Genomic DNA, 22,063 nt, shown 5'->3' on the forward strand with positions numbered 1-22,063 from the left:
TTTTTACTATGCACTGTACCAGCAGTTATGGTCGAAATGACAATAAAAATTGACTTGACGACTTGAAGTACAGCCTCTCCTCTTGTAGGCTTTTCTACATCTGTCAATAAACTTTCCTGAACACATCTAACAAACTCTACCCCATCGAAACCCCTCGCACTAGGGACATGCCAATCGATATTTGCGAAATTAAAATCTCCCAGCACGAGAACCCTGCTGTTTTTACACCTTTCCTTCTTGTGTATTTCCATCAGGTCATTCTTCAATCCCCCTATGTTCTGGGGAATGTAGATTGAAAAAAGCTATGGAGGGTTGTAAGCTCTGTCTGCTCCATCATGGCCACTATCCTCCACAGCATCAAGTACATCTTCAAAAGGCGATGCCTCAAAAAGGCGGTATCCATCATTAAAGATCCCCATCACCCACAACGTGCCCTCTTCTCATTGCTACGATCAAGGTATAGGAAGCTGAAGCTTAGTGTTTCAGGAGCAATGTCTTCCCTCTACCATCAGATTTCTGAATGGACATGTACACTATTTTATTTTCCTCTTCTTGGCTCTCTTTTGCACTACTTATTTAATAGTTTTAAATGTATTTCTTATTGTAATTTATAGTATTTTAACTATGACATATTGCGATGTATTGCTGCCATAAATGTCGTGACACATGCGAGTGATATTAAATCTGATTCTGGACATCCAAGTGTAAACATTTCAGTTTTCAAACCTGACAAACTGTAGGGAAGTTTACAAATTTCAGAAGCCTGTCTTTCAGTAGCATCAAATAAACTACTGAATGAGTGAGAAGAGGCCAGACTTGGGGTAGTGAAGTGAATGACTTGACTACTATTATTTCCGGTTTACATAATGATTGATTGCTTTGGATTTAGAAATAGGAAGTATGATTTCAAAGAAGATAGTTCTTACAGTTTATAATGAAGACACTTGACTAAAAATTTTTAAAACAGATTTATCAGAGATTTCACAGTGATGTTTCTGTGCTGTCTGACTCCACTATCTTGATAGGCATAGATGATTTTATGTCAGACTACGAAGGACAGAAAAGGTTACAGAAGAATATAAGTGGGGTCACCACCCCAAACCCATTTCAGGCAGGTAATCGGTTCTGCAGTTGATGGTGCAGGCAATCACTAGTGACATTCTTGCAGTTTGGTGAACTTGACTGCTGGACTTGTGTTGATTCCACAAGTCTGGCAGCATTAGTGCTGGAAGGCACTGTTTAATGGGGCAGGATAAGATGGCAAAGGGTATTCACTAAAACTTCCCAACCAGGAGTCAATCCTGGCACCCAGATACTTTTCAAATGAGCTGACATCAATAAAGTCCAACTCCACTTTATTAATTTTCTACTATTATAGATGATGTCTTAATTTTAGCGGATGTATAAAAACTAGCAGAATTCTTGACTTTCATTTCTAGACCAGAATGCCTCTGCAATGTTGAGGTGGTGGCTCGCACCTTAAAAGAATGGCTCCAAACATCATCAACAAGGATGAAAGCAGCAAAAGATATATTCATAAGCACATGAGATTCTGCAGATGCTGGAAACCCTGAACAACACACACAAAGTACTGAATAAGTAGTCACCATTTCGGGCCAAGACCTTTCATCATCTGTCTTGAAGAAGGGTCTCGTCCCAAACTTAATTTCCATAGACGTTGTCTGACCTGCTGAGTTCCTCCAGCATTTTGTGTGTATTGCACAGAATGTATTAAACTCATTTCCTTCTAGTTATGCTTTTTTTTTGTCCTTTCAGATTGAACATTGCATGGAAAACTTGCACAAACAGAAGACAATGTTCTACAAGAAAACTATGGATGTAAGAGCTTTCTTTTGAGTTTTTAATTGACTTTCCTAAAATAAGTTGAGTTTATTGTCCTGTTGTTGGAAAGTTTGTATCTGTGATTGTTCATTAATACCTGATTAATTAGTAACTAGTATAAATACTGAACAGGTCTGGCATCAGTGAGAAGCAGAATTCGTGTTTCTGGTTGATGGCTTCTCATGAATGTGGAATAATGACTTGTTTGGATATTAAGGTGCACAGAGGGCAAGAAATAGAATCAGATTTATTATCATCTATGAAGGTATTTCTGTGCAAAGACATAAAATTTACTATAAATCACAAAAATAAATAGGAATTAATAGTAAGGGAACAAAAGCAGTAGAAACAGAAAATGCTAGAAATGTTCTGGAGGTCAGGCAGCATCCGTGGAAACAGCAACACATACAAAATTCTGGAAGAACTCAGCAAGACTATAGAAAGGAATAAACAGTCTACATTTCTGGCTGAGACCGTTCATCGTCCGTGGAAAGACATATTTCATCGATCTTTCTGCAGTAAATTGGAGGGCAGATAGTGTAAATGAAAGGAAGGTTATATTGCAATGTAGCAACAGTCTAAAGGAGACGATGTTACAGAAAAACGGAATGAAAGCTGAAAATCTAAAATTAAAAATTCTAGGCTTGTTATGTGGAATTTTATTAAATATCTTTTGCAAATCCATGTCATAACCACAGCTTGCATTAGTATAACATCTTTGATAGTACACCCTATGCCATAGTTAAATGATCCAATGCACTTCACAGATGTGTTTTCAAACATAGCTGAGCAAGATGGGAATATCTTAATGCCAGTTCCCAAAAGGATGATCAAAGGTGTTTTAGAAAACAAAACAAACTTGAGTTGTTGGAAGAGGGGCAAGATTAAAATGAAGCCAAGAATGGATTGAAATTAATATTCAGCCAGGAGCCAATGAGCAGATGAACATGTGCCCATTTGTTGGCAGTGTTACTTCATCAAAGAACAGAATTTGTTTAGTTAGATACAAATTGATTTTTAAAAAATCTATGTCGGTGTCTCTTAGTGACCGTCTTCTCCACTGTTTTCCCATCACTGCCTGGAGGACCTGGTGTATTTCTTTCAGGAACCAGTCTCTAATCCTCCAGTACCAGTCTCTTAGTCAAGTAATGCTGAAAATTTTTGACTGGAATTTCTGCTAACTCTAAACTAGCTTCACTCAATAATTCTGGCTGCATCCCATCAAGAACAGATGACTAAGTAGCGTTGAATAATGCCAGTCTGTTTTACACTGCCTTTCTATCTTGTTTAACCAATCCACTATCTATGCTGTCTTCCTAATGTCCTTATGGTCACGTCATTCATACCCTTTCCCTTCACTATTGTTGTGTCTCATTGGCTAAAACATTTTAATTGCTTTAATGTTCAGTATGTCTTAGAAATTATTGGGTTTCCTCTTACATCCTCCATTTATGTTTTCCCATGTTCTCTCTTTGCCCTTAAAATTTTATTTTACATTTCCCCTGCCTTCACTGTATTTTGTACATTTATCATGGACCTCTTTGTTGTGTTTTATCTGGATTATATGTGTCTTCTGTCACCTAGGGAGCTCTGTATTTACACCAGAGGCATCTCTCCCCTAGATCTTGTTCTGGACAGACGCGATGTTTCATTATCGTCAAACTGCGCCTCACTCCCTATTCTCAGTGGCTGGAGTTATCTGCCTAACTGAAGTGCCCGTTGTAAAAGGATTCTCTTTCGTTGATGAGTTTTGTGTGCCAAGATGTCTTTGCATCTCGTATATGTTAAAGTGATAATACATAATACATAGGACACTATGCACAGTACAGGCCCTTCGTCCCACAATGTTGAGTCAACCTTTTAACCTCCTCTAAGATAAGTCTAACCCTCCCCTCCTACATAGCCCTCCATTTTTATACCATCTATGTGCCTATTTAAGAGTTTCTTAAATGTCCCTAATGTATCTGCTTCTACCACCACCCCGTCAGACAGTTCCATGCACTCAACACTCTCTATTTAAAAGAAAACTACCTGACTTCCCCCTATACTTACCTCTATTGATCTTAAAATTATGCCCCCTGGTATTAGCCATTTTTGCCTTGGGATGAAGTAACTGGCTATTCACCTGATCTATGCCTCTTATCATTTTGTCCACATCTATCAAGTCGCCTCTCATCCTGCTTTGCTCCAAAGAGTAAATTCAGGCAGCATCCTGGTCAATCTCCTCTGCACCCCTGCAACCTCCGTAAAGGTTCCATAGTCTTCCTATAATGCGGCGACATGAGCCGAACACAATATTCCAATGTGAATACAGAAGGTCATTCTCAAATAGCCTAACATTAAATCATCCGTACCGATGGAGCTCATAGGGTGATGCAACACTGAAACCAGCCCTTCAGCCCATCGAGTTCACATTGACCTACTAGCTCCCATTTGCGCTAATCCTGGTTTATTCTACTTAGCTAGTCATTGGAAGCAATTTATAGCAGGAGGTTATTTTACTAACCTGACTGTCTTTGGGATATTAGAGAAAGCTCGAGCACCAGGTGAAAGCATCCATGAAAGAGGGCTTGCAAACTCCACATAGACAGCACCAGGGGTCAGAATGTAACCTTGATCACTGGAACTGTAAAGTGTGGCTCTACTAGCTGTAGCACTGAGGAAATGGTCAGTGGAATCTTAGGAAGTAAATGGCAGCTGTTTTATAAAGTTCTGTTAATTACGCTTTTCTTCATTCATTTTTATTTACTGCAGTCCAAGAAGACCTACGAGCAAAAATGTAAAGAAAAGGATGAAGTTGAACAGATGTTAAATCGAAGTGTTGGCGTCAGCAACGCCAAGCAGCAGGAGAAGGTAAGATTCTGCAACATCTTATTCTGCCGTGCTTCTGCTAAATGATCAGCTGCATTCCAAGTGTAGTGGTTCTTTTTTTTCGCCGATTATTTTGCTAGGCTCAATGTGCAGTTATACTCAGGCCATGTGTGATGAGTTTTGCAATTAGCCCACAAGACCACAGGAATCTGGTGGTGAGGAAGCACCAGCTCCGACTGCAGTCACATGTTTGTGCTGTAACAAACATTCGTAGAGACTTGCATACCCAGAGTAGTTTCAAAGGAATGGTGCCAAGTGAAGACAATTACTATTTGTCACATTACATCAAGCATCAAAACATACTACAATTGTTTCAATGACCAGGACAGTCCGAGGATGTGTGGGGGGGGGGGGCTTCATGCCTCTGGCACCAATATGGTTAACTCACACCCTACCCGGTACTACTTTGGAGTGTGGGAGGAAACCAGTGACCCGAAAAAAGCCCACGGGGAGGGGTGTGCGAACTCCTTACAGACAGCGAGGGGAGTTGAACGCAGGTTGCTAGCACTGTAAAGAGTTACGCTAACTACTTTGCGTTCTGTGCCAAAGGGGTGTCAGAGGCGCCGTGTGGGGAGTGTGGCTTATTCCCCAGGCGAAAGTCGCTTCCGCCCTGGTTGGTCATTTTAAAAACTGCAGCCGCTCTCCATGTGGTTGGCTTGCATGCCACGGCACCTGGTGTCCAGTTTCCAACATCCTGAGTATACAGAGCAGCACGTCCAGGGGGGTGGGGGGGGGGGAGTGCTTTCTCTTTCTCTTTGTTCCCAAGCACATTGCACAGAACCATAGGGAAGGTATGCTCCTCATGCACTTATCTGTTCAATATTTAGTTCTGCAGTTTGTGTAACTTGGGGGAACTTAAATGTTCGGTCGAGTTTCTTTACCGTTTGTAAGTATATGCTTATTCGCAGTCGGTGTTTTCTGTCTCAGTCGCCAAGCCCATAAACCTTCTTCCACATTACAAGAGCCACTGTGAATCAGATGCACTCAGCTTGGTTGCCTTACCGAGAAAGTGAAGCAGTGTGTGTGTGTGTGTGTGTGTGTGTGTGTCGGATTCTGACTGACCCGCTGAATTCCCCCCCCCCTTTGTGTTTACTATTCACTCATTGGCAGAAAGGGTCACCATGGTAGCAAAGCACGACGCTATTACAGCTCGGGGTGTTGGAGTTCAGAGTTCAATTGTGGCGCCGTCTATAAGGAGTTTGTGCATGCTTTCCAGGTTTTATCCGGGTGCTCCGGTTTTCTCTCTCAGTCCAAAGGCGTTTCCAGTTGGTGGATTAACCGTTGACGGTAAATCGTCCTGTCATTAGGCAATAGGTGGGGCTGCAGAGGCCTGTCCCATGCTGTATCTCTAAATAAGTCTGTTTTTCACACAAGATGGAATCATCCTGCTCTGTGAAGCGTAACGTCGTCTTCCTTTTGCAACTTTGTATTCAAGTGCTGTCACTACCTCAGTCACACACGTTCACCTCCATTGAACTGCATCGTGTGGAACTATGGCCCAGCAAGGAGCCCATGATCTCATTACCAGGGAACAGCAGGCTTGAATAAGGGCAATTGAAAGCAGAGCACTGCAGATGCTGGAAAGCTAAAATAGAATACTCGTAGTCCGGGTGGCATTCTGCACAGAGAGAGGAAAGTGTGCAGTTAACTTCAGATCTGTTCTGGTTGGACTGTTCTTTTTAATGACTGGTGTTTTATTTTTGTTCCAGTTGCAGACGAAGGCAAACCAGAGCAAGCAGAGTGCAGAAGATGCCGGTGAGTGTGAACTGGTGATGGGTGGGGAGGGGGTCCCGGGGCAACGTTCTGGCAATTGTATCCAAACATACATCTGCATTAACAACCAGCACACCCAAGGATGCGCTCAACAATAGAACATCTGGTGTTCTTTGTATCACGCTCCCTTGGAGTGTATCTGTTTCAACAATAAAAGATCTTTTAAGATGAGCTTTACTTGTCCCACGTACATCGAAGATTGCAGTGAAATGAGTTGTTTGCATCAAAGCAAGTCAGCGAGGATTGTGCTGGGGTCAGCCCGTAAGTGTTGCTGTGCTTCCAGAGCCCACAGCTTGAGACCCCTAAGCCGTTCACCTTTGGGATGTGGGTGAAAACCGGAGTACGCAGAGGAAGCCCGAGCGATGGCAGGAATCGAACCCTGATCGGTGATCGCTGGTGGTGTGAAACAATTACGCTAACCACTACACTATCACCCTGCTCCTCATGTCATGCATTTTAGGAGGAATCAAAGGTTCAAAGGTCCAATTTAATGTCAGAGAAATTATACAATGTACATCCTGAAATGCTTTTTCTTCGCAAAACATCCATGAGAACAGAGAAGTGCCCCAAAGAATGTGAGAACCCCAAAGTCACCCCCCCCCCCCACCGTGCGTAAGTGGCGGCGAGCAACAATCCCCCTCCCTCCATAGAGAACAAATCCTCTTTTATCCGGATGTACTTGGGCTGGTTTGGACACTTCAGATAACTTTGATTACATATTGATCATCGAACTTTGCTGATTTGCTTGGCTCCACGTCCAATTTTCTTTTGAATACTTTGTATGTTCTCCCCATGACTGCACGGGTTTCCTTTAGGTTCCTCCCACATTACAAAGACCAAGTTGTGGGCATGCTATGTTGGCACTGGAAGTGTGGCAATATTTGCACTACCCTCAGACCGTGTTGGTAGCTGATGCAAACGATATATTTTTCCATATGTTTCAATGTACATGTGAGAAATAAAGCTGATCTAAAAAGGATAACAATATCCAAACTTAAGAGTTATATCTTGTTTTTCCTTAATGGATTCCTGAATCCGTTTTGTCTTGAGTGTACTCACTGGGATTGCATCTCTCCTCACTGACCTACACCGTTCATGTATCACTGGAGCAAAATAATTCAAAATTATTGTGCAAGGGAAAAGGATAACATAATAGCTAAACATATTTTACATATGGTTTATGTATAGGCTGAATTCTTCACTTGCAAGCAAACATTAATTCACCCAGTGATTATGGTGGGTGAATTGGGTTGCAGAAAGTTAAGAGTTAGTGCTGGCAAGCATTGGCAGACTGGTGGTGTCATGGCATCAGCTCCGGATGTCGAATCTGGCTGGCTGCTTGCATGCTTTCCATCCGTGTTGGGTTGAGTATCAGGCGAGCAACTTGGCCTCATTAAAAAAAACAATCAAAACTGCTAAAGAAACAGCAAGGTTGTCTCCTGATGCACCACAAGACACAGAAAGGAACAGCAACTGGCGGCAAACATTACTGATCATGAGGCGTATTGAACGGTGCATAAACCAGCCTTGAGTGTTTGCAGTGGAGCTAGTTTTATTTACATGTAACGCAGTGATTAAGATGTTTACTGTGATGCTGTAGGTATTTCATTTTCGCAGTTCTGTAAAAGTAGTGTGTTCTGCTTTTAGGGTATTTTGGTTTTGGCTGAAAGTCAAGGGGCTATGATGTTCAACTTAGGAAAGTTGTATCAGCCAGCCGGGATGGCAGAATTGGGAGAAGGGAGCGGGGCGGAGAGAGGTTTGTGACAGACAGTGTGATCTGTGGGTGTTTTCTCGTGGGAACAGTGGAGAGGACAAGAGGGAAGATGGCTGAGGATGGAGAGGGGCATCCCCTGTTGCACAAGGTGCTTTGTGCAGACGGATTGCTCAAAGGAGGAAGGGCCAAGACTTCCGAGAGAGAACCCGTTTGTTTGTGATAGATTTTGAGCGATGCTCGGAGTGTGGTGTGTGCTTTCACGCAAACCATGGGTTCAAAGCGTGAGTAAAAGACAACTTCAAGTTGGCCTCCAATGATGTGTGTGCTTAGACTGATATAACTGTAATTGACCCTTCTATTTTTATCCGTTTTCTTTGTCCTGCTAACTCTTTGATAAAGCTGAAACTCGTAAATATACTTTCTTTATAATTTAATGCGATGTACAATTTGCTATTTCTTGATGACCGACAATTAGTATTTACACTGCATTCACTCAAATGGAGGTTTTTTAAAATTGGAACATCAAGACATTCCTGTTTGGTTGAATCGTTCCGGCCCTAGACGTCTGTGGTTGATGGAAGGTGGCTGTCTCGCTGCTGAGTCGCATGGTTGTTAGCAGGGCCAGCAATGAGCCAAGTTTCCATGCAAGCCTAGTGAGGGGGGGAATCATACATGTGCTAAAACCAGCCTTCAGCAAAGGTTCTGTATTCTGGAATTCCCTCTGTAAACTTCGCTGCCTCCCTCTTTCCGAAGTCCACTTCTTTGACTAATGTCCCTGCAGCTCCTGGTCGTTACTTCTTTATGATTGTGTGGAGCATTGTGGAGTTGAAGGGGGCGACAGGAAAATGTAATTGTTTTCCTGCCCCTCCACTCTTCACTTTGACTGAGGTTGAATATCTTGCTTTCTCTCTTCACAGATCGACTGTACCAGCAGAATATCTCCACTCTGGAGAAGATTCAGGAGGAGTGGCAGACGGAGCACATCAAGACCTGCGAGGTAGGTTTGGTTGCACACGTTGCACGCCACTGAAAAGCCCACGGTAGATCCTCCGCATGTCTTCAACTTATGCCAGCCTTTTGTGATGTAGCTTTGTGCTGGTCTGAATCCTGGATCTTGAACCTCTCAGTCAGTATACAAGCACCTCCCTTAAGAATAGAGATGAGGAGGAACTTTTTTAGCAAGAGGGTGGTGAATCTGTCCAATTCATTGCCACAGACTAGTGATCGTCAACCACTGGGCCGCAGACCGGCACCGGATTTGTCAGTATGAAACAATATGCACCTTTCCTCATTCCCTGTCACGCCCACTTTTGAACTTGAACGCATATGAGGTCATCATTTGCCTAAAAGCAGTGATACCCTCACGCCACGGATCACTGGTTGGCCTTGGGTAATCAGCTGCCTCGCGCGGCCGGCGGGAAGTGCCGTCGCTAACGGCCTGGAGCGCGGACAGACGGGCGCCTCTGAACCTGTTTAGCACACCGAATGTTTGTGGGGAACCCGGTGCTAAAATATTCACAGACGAACTAATTCGGGCTCAGGGTTTTGTAAGTAGCAGAGCAGCTACCTCGCTGTGATCTACTGAAAGTCATCCCTCGAGCCAGACTTTTGGATCCTACCTACCTACGCACGTGCCCCGTCACACTCCTCGCTCAGTCAGTCTGTCGTTCGCTGCAGACTGCGACCGGTGCTGCCCTGGTACGGGGACCTCCAGCCCTTACCTTGTCCTCTAACTGGTGTGTTGCAATGAGTTTATATGTTCACACAAGGAAAATATGCACTGTATGTTTAATATCCAAACGTTACTTAAAATGCTATGATGTTATTGACTCATGTGAGTTATAATTGACTTATCACTATATTCATGCAAGGAAAATATGTGCTGTGTGTTTAATATTAAATTTGTTAGATAAACCCTATTAGAAATGAAATTGAGTGTGTTAGCCATTTGTAAGTGACTTACGACCTATATTGCGGTCGTGATTAACAAACCCCCCCCCCCCCCCCGTCGGCTGGTCCGCAACAATATTGTCAATATTAAACCGGTCTGCAGTGCAAAAAAGGTCGGTGGCCCCTGCCACAGACAGCTGTGGAGGCCAAGCCATTGTGTATATTTAAAGACAGTGCTTCTCCTGATAGATGCTACCTCACCTGCTGTGTTCCACCAACATTTTGTGTGTGTTGTTTAAAGAGGATCTTGACAGGTTGCTGATTAGTAAGGGTGTCAATAAATCAGCCTTTTTGCAATTGTGGAGTAGACACAATAAACCAAATGGCCTAATTCTGCTCCTATTTTGTATGGTCTTATAGATCTGGATTGGTGTATACCGCCTTTCAGGATTATAATGCTTGGCAACATGAGGGTTTAACTTGCCATTATTTCAAACAGGAAGCTGGCTTCTGTTCGTTTCTCTGAATGTGGCTTGCAATTAAACTTCACATTTGTTTCTATTTTTAAAAGTGTGTATTACTGGAAGCTTTCTTCCTGACAGTTGCATTTGCAAGTAAAACGCTCATGGGGGGAAGTGGAGAGCAAGGAGGAAGTATGCTTCTGACTTTACAGATTCAATCAATTGTGTCACTTGGCCTGCTTCATTCCCTGCTCCCTCCTTTCCTACAGTCCTTGATCTACTTACTCCCCTCTGTTATTGCCTTCCCTTCTGACTCCCCATCCTCTGACTCCCTCCATTTCATTTTTCTTCCATTCCTGGTTCTTCTCCCCCACCGTACTGCCCCTTCACCCCTTTCTGTTCTCCCTCCCTACATCCAACTCTATCTCTCATTCATTCCCTTCCTTCACCCCCAATGTTTTCCTCTTGTTTCCACTCACTATACCTTTGACTCTAAACCGATCCCTGCCAACAACCTGTGCTTAGGATGTACATGTGGTGGTGGTGGTTGTTTCTAGCTCAGCAGCAACATCAGGAGGTCTTTTGAGGAATTACACCAGTTTGAAATCCACCAGAAGAAAAAGACATTAAAATGACAGATTACAACACACAAAATGCTGGTGGAACTCAGCAGGCCAGGCAGCATCTATAGGGAGAAGTGCTGTCGACGTTTTGGGCCGAGACCCTTCGTCAGGACTAACCGAAAGGAAAGATAGTAAGAGATAGTAAAAGATAAAATGACAGATTTCCAGCTTTTACAACCAGTAAAAACTGGATTCACATACAGTGCCTTGAAAAACTATTCTGCACCCACAGCCATTTGCACATTTTACTGTCTCATTTTCTAAATTTAAAATAAATTGAAGTAGGACTTTTGAGCTAAACTACAACACATCACGTCAAGTCAAAAGAAAAATTCCAAAACCTGTCAACAACTTGCTAGAAATTAAAAACCAAAATTGTGAGGCTGAAAAAGTATTTGTCCCCTTTGTAATTGCTGCACTAACTCTACCTTGCTAACTCACCCAATTTGTTGGTGTAGAAGATTAGAGGATCCCCTGTTTCCAATGAATTTGGAAGAATAAACACTTCCGTCCAATGGTGTGGTAGATTTTCAACAGACCAAACCAAGATCAAGACAAAAGAGCATTCAAGACAAATCAGGGAAATGATAATAGAGAAACAACAGACCATCTCAAAGGCACTGAACATACCTCGGAGCTCAATGCAGTCCATTGTGGAAAAAGTGGAAACATTATGAGCACAGCAACACTGCCGGGGTCAGAGCACCCTGCTGCAGAAATCAGTAACTGCAACTGAAGTTGAAATTCGTGGCTCCACAATCTCTTAAGATCTTGCATAAAAAGGGTAGTTATCAAAGAATGGCAAGGAAGGAAGCCCTGACTTAAAAAATAAAAGCACATCCTTGCCTGCAAAGGACTTTGCAAAGCGCCTCTTAGAAGATGCTGTAAAGATGTGGCAGAAAGACTTGTGGTGGGATGAGAGTAAAGTGGAACTTCTTGGCCTCAACATAGCAGTATGTGCGGGGTAAGTCTAATACTGTGCCTCAGCCAGGTAACGTCATCCCTGCTGTAAAGTGTGGTGGAGGTAGCATCATGCTGTGGGGATGCTTTTCAGCAGCAGAGACTGGAAATCTGGTCAGAACTGATGGGAAGATGAATGCTGCTAAATACAGAGAGATCCTGGATAAAAGCCTGCTAGCCTCTGCCAGAAAGTTTAAACTGGGGAGAAAGTTGGTCTTTCAGCAGGACAATGACCCAAAGCACACTGTCGGAGCAACCAAGGAGTGGCTTCAAATGAAGAAAACTGATGTTTGCTGCCTGTAATAGCCACAAGAGGTGGTTCAGCTAAATAGTGAACAAAGAGGGATGAATACATTTGAACTGCTGACATTTCAGTTTTTGAATTTTTAGTTGTTCATACTTTACAATTTCCCCTGTTTTTTGGGCACTACTGTGGGGGGGGGGGTGAGAAAGGAGCGTGTGATTCACAAATAAAAATTCTCTGTTAAATTGATCAAAATTCCTGGTTGTATTACTCATTTACGTGAACAAAGGGGGCTGAATACTTTTACAAGGCACTACAGATTAGCATCTGAATTTATATACCCAAATATCCAGTTATAATGTTCTTTTCTCCAGAATATCAGTTCTGATAAAGGAGAGAGGCAGGCTAAGTAACTGCACAAGCAAAACACTGCAGATCAGTGAAAATCACTGTTTTCAAAAGGAAGTGGTATTACAGGTGCAGAGGAAATCAGTTGCTGATAATGTGCTCACAGGGAGTTAACTTGTTTATAATTATCAGTACTTATAATGGGAGTTCTGTAGAATTTTTCAGTCCTTTAAGTTTCTCCTCCTGTTTTATTATGATTCCCAGCCTGAAATATTTTATCACTCACAAGCAGGTGTTAGCCAGATGTTTAATTGCAGAGACATTGCACCTGTCCTTGGTCTGTTCTGTGCTCAGTGTTTGCATGTCTCCACAGCCCAGTGAGGGTCACTTGAAGAAAGCTGGGAGCAGGATATTGCATTTTCTTTAGCATATTTTAGTGAATCTAACTACAGCGGTCAGTACATTATCCTTGTGTTGCACAAATGCCATCACATAGTGCGAAGATTACAATACACTCCTGTCTTGTGTACAATACAGTGAAGCTGGGAATTAGTTTTCAGATATCATAAATTACCATGTGTCTAACATGCTATCTATATATTGTCCATTGATGAATATATAGATAGCGTGTTAGACACAGGGTAATTAATGATATTTGAAAACTGATTCCAAATTTTTCAAATCATCAATATGTAAAGGATTTATAAAGAGTCTGGATTATTTCTTGAAATCATAAGACGGAGATGTACTGTAAAGATTTTACTCATGTATGTGAAGGACGTAAGGATGGGGGGGGGGGGAGGGGAACCAGAGTGTAAGAACAGATGTATGGGAGAAGGAAGAAAAAGAAGTCAGTAAAGTTCTTTGTACTGTTAGAGATAAACAGAGAGGGAGAGGTGGAGAATTTCTTAAATCCATTTATTTTAATGCTAGGAGAAACCTAGAAATATGATGTTACAGCTATTAGTGAAACATGGTTGCAGGAGGGGTGTGATTGGCAACTAAATATTCCTGGATTTTGTTGCTTCAGGTGTGATAGAATCGGAGGGACAAGAGGGGGAGGTGTTGCGTTGCTTGTCAGAGAAAATGTTACAACGGTGCTCTGGCAGGATAGATTAGAGGGCTCGTCTAGGGAGACTAGATGTGGAATTTGGGTGGAATTGAGGAATGGGAAAGGTGTAGTAACACTTATAGGAGTGTATTATAGACCACATAAGGGGAGCGAGAATTGGAGAAGCAAATTTGCAAGGAGATAGCAGATATTTGTAGTAAGCACAGGGTTGTGATTGTGGGAAATATAAATTTTCCACACATAGACTGGGAAGCCCATTCTGTAAAAAGGCTGGATGGTTTGGAGTTTGTAAAATGTGTGCAGGATAGTTTTTTGCAGCAATACATAGAGGTACCGACTGGAGAAGGGGCAGTGTTGGATCTTCTGTTAAGGAATAAAATAGGTCAGGTGATGGAGGTATGTGTTGGGGAGCTCTTTGGGTCCAGTGATCACAATGCCATTAGTTTCAATCTAATTATGGAGAAGGATAGGACTGGAGCCAGGGTGAGATTTTTGATTGGAGAAAGGATTTTTGATTGGAGAAAGGATAACTTTGAGGAGATGCAAAAGGATTTAGAAGGAGTGGATTGGGACAATTTGTTTTATGGGAAGGATGTAATAGAGAAATGGAGGTTATTTAAAGGTGAAATTTTGAGGGTACAGAATCTTTATGTTCCTGTTAGGTTGAAAGGAAAGGTTAAAAGTTTGAGAGAGTCATGGTTTTGAAGGGATGTTGGAAACTTGGTTAGGAAAAAGAGAGATATCTACAATAAATATAGGCAGCATGGAGTAATTGAGGTGCTGGAGGAATATAAAGAATGTAAAAAGAATCTTAAGAAAGACATTAGAAAAGCTAAAAGAAGATACGAGGTTGCTTTGGCAAGTAAGGTGAAAATAAATCTGAAGGTTTTCTACAGTTATATTAATAGCAAAAAGATAGTGAGGGATAAGATTGGTCCCTTAGAGAATCGGAGTGGACAGCTATGTGTGGAGCTGAAAGAAATGGAGATTTTGAACAGTTTCTTTCGGTATTCACTAAGGAGAAGGATATTGAATTATGTAAGGTAAGGGAAACAAGTAGGGAAGTTATAGACAATAGACAGCAGGTGCAGGAGCAGGCCATTCGGCCCTTCTAGCCAGCACCACCATTCACTGTGATCATGGCTGATCATACACAATCAGTACCCCGTTCCTGCCCTCTCCCCATATCTCTTGACCCCACTATCTATAGGAGCTTTCTCTAACTCTCTCGTGAAAGCATCCAGAGACTTGGCCTCCACTGCCTTCTGGGGCAGAGCATTCCACATATTGTTATGAATCCCGTAACTGGGTCACTTACCAGCAAGGATAGAGAGGCCCGTTGAAGTCTGATGGTACTATTTTTAAAAGTCTTTATTTATAAAGGGGCACAAAAAATAAGATTAATACAGACATTCAGATAATATACGTCGTCAATACTCAATCTAAAAACGCGGGTATAATAATAATCATCAATTAAGCAATAGCTCTGTCATTTGTCTAGGGCAGGGGTCAGCAACCTTTACCACTGAAAGAGCCACTTGGACCCGTTTCCCACAGAAAAGAAAACACTGGGAGCCGCAAAACCCGCTTGACATTTAAAATGAAATAACACTGCATACAACGTTTTGTTTTGCCTTTATGCTATGTATAAACAAACTATAATGTGTTGCATTTATGAAATTGATGAACTCCTGCAGAGAAAATGAAATTACATTTCTGCATGCAACAAAAACATTTTGAACTCCGAAAAAAAGACGTTGGGTTGAAGGTTACTTTTAAGTAAAATACTCAACGTCTATTTGAGTCCTTCTTGTATTTATGAAAAACGCCAAACTTAAATTTGCCGCCAGCAGCAAACCAAAAATAACGTCAGCCAGCTGTCAACCTGAAAAATAAAAGGACTATTTCACTGAACAATGAAAACATATGAATATACGTAAAATAATAGGCAATTAAAATATTTATCATACTTGTTCAGGTTGACTCACACCTGACAATGCAGTCGTATTTAGTAGGGATGGATCGATGCTTAGGGGAGTGACCGGGAAGGATAATGTGTTTTTTTCCTCTCTGAACTCACAGAAGCGTTTCCCAAACGATGTTTGCATTGCGATGATTGCAGAATGTAAATACTCCGAATTTATCATGTCGTGACCTTGTTTGAACTCTCTCAAATTGGGGAAGTGAGACAATGTGCCTTTCTGTAAATCTCTGGCAAGCAACGTCAACTTGCGCTCGAATGCCAAAACATCCTCCAACATGTGCAGGGCTGTACGTCCTTACCCCGTTGAAGAGCTGTGTTCAGCGTGTTCAAGTGCGCTGTCATGTCTACCATGAAGTGTAGCTTTTCCAGCCACTCTGGCTGTTCCAGCTCAGGAAAGTTGAGCCCTTTGCTGCCCAGGAAAGTTTTCACTTCTTCCAGACACGCGACAAAGCGTTTCAGCACCTCCCCCCTGGACAACCATCAGACTTTGTTGTGCAGCAGGAGATCAGAATATGCAATTTCCAGCTCGTCCAGTAACAAACGGAATTGACGGTGATTTAAACTTTTTGCCATTATTTTATTGACAATCTGAATGACAACATCCATTACTTCTGTGCATTCCGGAGGAAATGTTTGAGCGCACAGTGCCTCTTGGTGCAAGATGCAGTGAAAAGTCAGCAGCTTTCTGTCCAGCGACTTCTGCAGTAAAGCCACAATTCCCTTGTGCGTTCCCGTCATATTCGGTGCCCCCATCAGTAGCTACTGACACCAGATGGGTGGTCTTTATTCCTTTGGCTCTTAAACAATTCAAGACAGCCTCACAGATGTCCTCCCCCCGTGTTTGGTCTTTTAGAGGTATCAACTCAATCAGTTCTTCCTGTGGCCCGGCAGAGTTTACATACCGGCAGAACAACGCTATTTGTTCAATATCACCTTTGTCTTTAGACTCGTCACAGGCAATCGAGTAGGCCACAGCTGAATTGATGTCTTTAATTTGCTGTCTTGTGATGTCTTCTGCCATTTTTATGGTTCTGTCTTTGACAGTCTTTACAGAGAGGGGCATTTCCCTGATTTTCTGCACAATTTCACTCTTGTTTTTAAAGTCCGTGAATAGATGTTCTGAAATCTTAATGAAAGATTCTTTTATATATTCACCATCTGTAAACTGCTTCCCGTGCCTGACTATTTCCTGAGCGGCAATATAACTGGCGTATGTCGTTGATTTTCCAGACTTCATCCATTTCTGGAAATGATTTTTGCTCAGATCAACCTTCCGCATCAGTTCCGAAACGGCTTTTTTTCTCTCATCTCCATCCGGATATTTTTGAGCAAAGGCTGCGTGTTTATTCTGGAAATGCCTTGCGACATTTGACTTTTTGTTGTTTGCTAGTTTCTCATTGCATATTAAGCATACCGGTAAACCAGTCTCATCAACAGTGAAAGCAAATGAATCTGTCCACGTATCATTAAACGTTCTGTTTTCTTCAGTCACTTTTCTTTTTTTAGAATTCTCCATAGTTGGCTTACCTTGGATCGAAAAATTAAAGAAATCGCGCACTGGCGGGTGTCAGGTATTGGCAGTGGTGACGTATATTAATAGCGATAAAAACACGTTGTAGCGGTGTGCTCACGCAGTCAGTAAACTGCAGTCGAATAACTTTATTCGAACTAAACAGCCTTGCTTTTAAGCCTCCCTCAACCCAGCCCCCATGGACGCAGATGCTGCAAAAGACGCGTACTCACAAACCCCCGTAGGCTATCTCCCTTAGCCGGAATGCTGGCTAATTGTGAGGAAATGTGTCGCCACACTTAGATTGTACAAGATCACCATAATCTTCAAATTTAGAATTACATTTCAAAAGCTAACAAACTAACATAAAATACATTTTAATTAAATACTGACCAATTATTTCCCAAAGCCACAGGGAGCCGCAGCACAGAGGTGAAAGAGCCACAAATGGCTCGGGAGCCGCAGGTTGCCGACCCCCGGTCTAGGGGATGTTGTATTGTCCAATGGAAAGATAAAAGTCACTGTCCTTTCAAGCTGCAGCTCTTTGGGTTTAAGAGAGACGGTTTTAAACTTGCCCGGGTCTTTTATGAGGCCAATCTGTTGAGTTGGGGGAGTATGGTTCCCCGTTGTTAGTTCCAAGTCGTTTTCCGTGGTACCAGCCACCAGCCCCCAGGCAAGGGAACCGAATGCACGTGGCTTCCTTCAAATGGCTTCCCACTATTACAGGATTACTAGCATTTCTTCTGGTGCGTTGGAGGGGCTGTGCCTACAGCCCCTCTTTTATCTTAACTCGCAGGGTAGTAGATGTCAATCAGGTTGGGGTGATGCAATCTCTCTCTCAACCAGCCCACTTTGCCCAAGGGCTTGCACATAGCATAGTCCCCAATCCAGAAACGTTGTCTCCAGGAGACAATGGCCATGTCTCTCTCTCATTTCCTGGGTCCTCTGACCCAACCCAGTAATGCTCTTGAGATTCTCACAAAGGAGGGGGCTACCCCGCACCCTTCGGCCCCTCAGAGCTGTGGTACATTCATAACAATATCCACCACTCTCTGGGTGAAAAGGTTCTTCCTCATCTCTGTTCTAAATGGCCTACCCCTTATTCTTAAACTGCGGCTCTAGTTTGGACTCACCCATCAGTGGGAACATGCTTCCTGCCTCCAGCGTGTCCAATTCCTTAATAATCTTATATGTTTCGATCAGATCCCCTCTCATCCTTCTAAATTCCAGTATATACAAGCCCAGTCGCTCCAATCTTTCAACATATGACAGTCCCACCATTCCGGGAATTAACCTTGTGAACCTACGCTGCAGTCCCTCAATAGCAAGAATGTCCTTCCTCAAATTTGGAGACCAAAACTGCACACAATACTCCAGGTGGGGTCTCACCAGGGCCCTGTACAGCTGCAGAAGGACCTCTTTACTCCTATACTCAATTCCTCTTGTTATAAAGGCCAGCATGTCATTAGCTTTCTTCACTGCCTGCTATACCTGCATGCTTGCTTTCATTGACTGATGTACAAGAACACCTAGATCTTGTTGTACTTCCCCTTTTCTTAACCCGACTCCATTTAGATAGTAATCTGCCTTCCTGTTCTTGCCACCAAAGTGGATAACCTCACATTTATCCACATTAAACTGCATCTGCCATACATTCCTAGCCTGTCCAAGTCACCCTGCATTCTCATAACATCCTCCTGACATTTCACACTGCCAATGGGTTATGGGCTGAGTGCAGGTCAATGGGACTAGGTGAGAGTAAGCATTTGGCACAGACTAGAATGGCCTGTTTCGATGCTGTAATTGTTATATGGTTATATGGTAAGAAATAAAGTCAATTCAATAATTGACCATAATAGATGTGACAAAGAGCTAAATGAAATCACAAAAAATCCTTTCGTTTAAGTGAAGTTGCATCCAAGAAATAAAAGCCCGGTGGTGGAATCTTAACTTTGTAACCTGGTACTGTATAGATTAACCCAGTGAAAATCATTTCACCTTCCACAGGCTGAGCAGGAACTGACATTGAGCAATCCCATTCCAGGCTGGTTTTCATGGAACCTTGAGTTGTAGCCAGAGGGACAGACCCTTCGGCCCACACGGTCTGTGCTGACTGTGGTTTCAAATTAAATTAGTTCCATCTTGCACGTGGTCTGTGTCTCTCCATTCCCTTTATGTGTCTGGGTAAAACCCTCTTAAATTTTGCTGTTGTATCTGTGTTTCTACCAGCTCCCCTATCAACATTCTTCAGGTGCCTTTCACTCTCTGTGTTTAAAAGGAACAGTGGTTCCACACATCCCCATTAAACTTTCTCCTTCTCACCTTAAACCTGAGCCCTCTGCTGCTGATATTTCTATTTTGGAGAGGAAAGACTGACTTTTGTAATTACAAGATTTATTTATTATATTTGCAGTTCCTTGAGAAACAGGACTGTGAGAGGATACACAGCATTCGTAATGCAATGTGGGTACATGCCAATCAGCTATCCCAAGAGTGTGTGACCAGTGATGAGGTAAAAACTTCTTTCTTTTACACCTGCCTTTATGTTTAGCTTTGAAAACGTATTAGTCATGTGTTACCTTTCCTTGCCCATCTTCACTTGCGGTATTCATTCAAAAGCAAGCCTCCTCACAAGCCTTACTTCTGAAATGTTTGTATGGGCTGAGAGGCCTGTGGACTTTAGAACAGTTGAGGATTATTGCATTGAGACAGGAGAGTGGGGCTGAGGCAAAGTTCAGATTAGCCATGACTTTGCTGAATAACAGAGCAAGCCTGAGGAGCCATTGGAACTACTTCTGCTCCTGCTCCCCAAGTTCTTACAGTAGATTTGGACCTGCTGTCAAATTATACTTTCAGAAATAGAAACAGAAAATGCTGGAAATACTCTTAGACGAGAGAGCACCTGTGGAGACAGAAACAAAGTTTAGGGACCACCAGCATAACAAGGTCCTTCTTGGACTACCATTTTGCCACCTGTCGATCTTTCTCATGTTGTCCTATCTTACAGCCAAGTGACTTCTGAAAGGATTTCCTGCATTGCAGCTGTGGCAGAGGCTTGAATTTGGAATGAATATGTAGTCAAATAGGGAATAGCAGCAAGCTCTGTGTGACAAGCGGTCTTGTGGGAGATCTTTTGAATCATTGACCTGTAACATTAACATGGTTTATGTCTCCACTGACACTGGCTGACTAGCAATTTCTGTGTTCCAGCACCTACAGTATTTTTCATTTTATAAGTGGCTGCACAGCTGAGTAATAAAAAAAAAAGATCAAGAGTTGATAAAAGATAAACTGAGAAGCTTGTTAATTGGAAATTCAGACTTTTCTGTTTTTTTGTTGCCTTTATCTTTCTTCCTGCTTTATCTTTAGATGTATGAGGAAATACGGAAGGTGTTGGAACAGTGCAACATTCAGAAGGACCTTGAATTCTTCATTGACTTGAAAAGAACTGGAGACATGCCACCAGGTAGATGGGTCTATTTGAGCAGGCGCCTGTGGACTATCTCTGGATAGATACTGTATACTGTATAGATGTTCCCGTATACTATAGATGTATACTGTATAGATGTTCCCGTATACTATGGCTACATCTACACTACACCGGATAATTCCATAACCAAAGCTTTTTCTCTTCGTTTTTACCCTTTGTCCACACTAAAACGGTGTTTTTATCCCCCGAAACTGGAGTTTTTCAGAAACGCTCTCCAGAGTGTGTAATTTTGAAAACACCAGATTGGTCAGAGCAGTGTGGATGGGGTAACCAGAGAAATCTAAAAATGCTGTCATGACGTCAGATGGTGACGACAGCGCGCCATTTCACTGTTTTCTTGAACGCAACCTAACAATTTCAGAATAGACAACAATGAGACTGAAGCCAGAAGAGTTAGAAATGTACTCACCAAATACTTTGACCCATAACTTACTGAATAAATAAGTATACTCACTTTGCCCTGTTTTCTGTCCTTGCTCATATGAAGGTGGTTTACCTATTTCTGCAAGTACTTCTCTGACAATAGATGTGTAACAGCCTAATGTAACATTGTATGGAAATACAAGATAATACTGATGCAGACGTGTTTTATACATTTAACAAGGGGCTTTATTAATGCAACAGAGTTTGTCAGTTTTTCAATCTTTGTCGTTAGCCGGGTCATACTGTCTGAGAATTCCCTGTCGGTTGCCTCCGTACACTCCAGTATTTGTGGGTTTTTTTTACTTATAAGTCCTCCTGCGCAAGAGCCAACAGCTGTCTGTCTTTTTTAAGTTTTTCTAGTCTGTAACTGAACAAACGCGTCTTTCATGGCGAGATTCAACACCAAACATGTTGCTTGTTTTTGGTAGATGTGTCCTGTGCATGAGCAGTAGGAGGAGATTCACCGAATTATCTGTTTTAATGTGGACAGAGATATTTTTAAAAGCGCATAGTGTGGATGCCTGTCGTTTTTACGTGAAACCGGCATTTTCAAAATTATCCGGTCTAGTGTGGACGTAGCCTCAGTGAGATGTCTGAGTATACTCAGAATATTAAACTGTAAATGCAATTACCCACTTTAAGACAAAGATGAAAGGGCCTCAGTCATACTTAACACTGCCTAGGCTGCTCTGAAATGAACAGCTGGATTTGTAATGAATAGTGCTTTCTGTCAGTGCTTTAGAAAGTCAAAGTCGAGTTTATTTACTGTATCATGGTCAGGTACATGCATGCACAGGTGTAGTAAAGAAATTCCTTGCAGCAGCATCATTATCATATAGCTTAATATAAACAGCATTT

General features: G+C 42.3%; 1 protein-coding gene across 1 annotated transcript in view; it reads left to right on the plus strand.

Annotated features, from left to right (window-relative positions):
- The window catches only part of pstpip2 (proline-serine-threonine phosphatase interacting protein 2), a 119,041-nt gene that overhangs the window by 62,312 nt on the left and 34,666 nt on the right, over positions 1–22,063 (plus strand). The window contains exons 7-12 of the mRNA XM_059963480.1: positions 1,777–1,839; positions 4,597–4,695; positions 6,423–6,468; positions 9,118–9,197; positions 19,706–19,804; positions 20,662–20,758. Coding sequence (XP_059819463.1) covers positions 1,777–1,839; positions 4,597–4,695; positions 6,423–6,468; positions 9,118–9,197; positions 19,706–19,804; positions 20,662–20,758 — 484 coding nt within the window. The remainder of the gene's footprint in view (positions 1–1,776; positions 1,840–4,596; positions 4,696–6,422; positions 6,469–9,117; positions 9,198–19,705; positions 19,805–20,661; positions 20,759–22,063) is intronic.

The sequence above is a fragment of the Hypanus sabinus genome, chromosome 3, assembly GCF_030144855.1.
Source record: "Hypanus sabinus isolate sHypSab1 chromosome 3, sHypSab1.hap1, whole genome shotgun sequence".
Classification (NCBI taxonomy): Eukaryota; Metazoa; Chordata; class Chondrichthyes; order Myliobatiformes; family Dasyatidae; genus Hypanus; species Hypanus sabinus.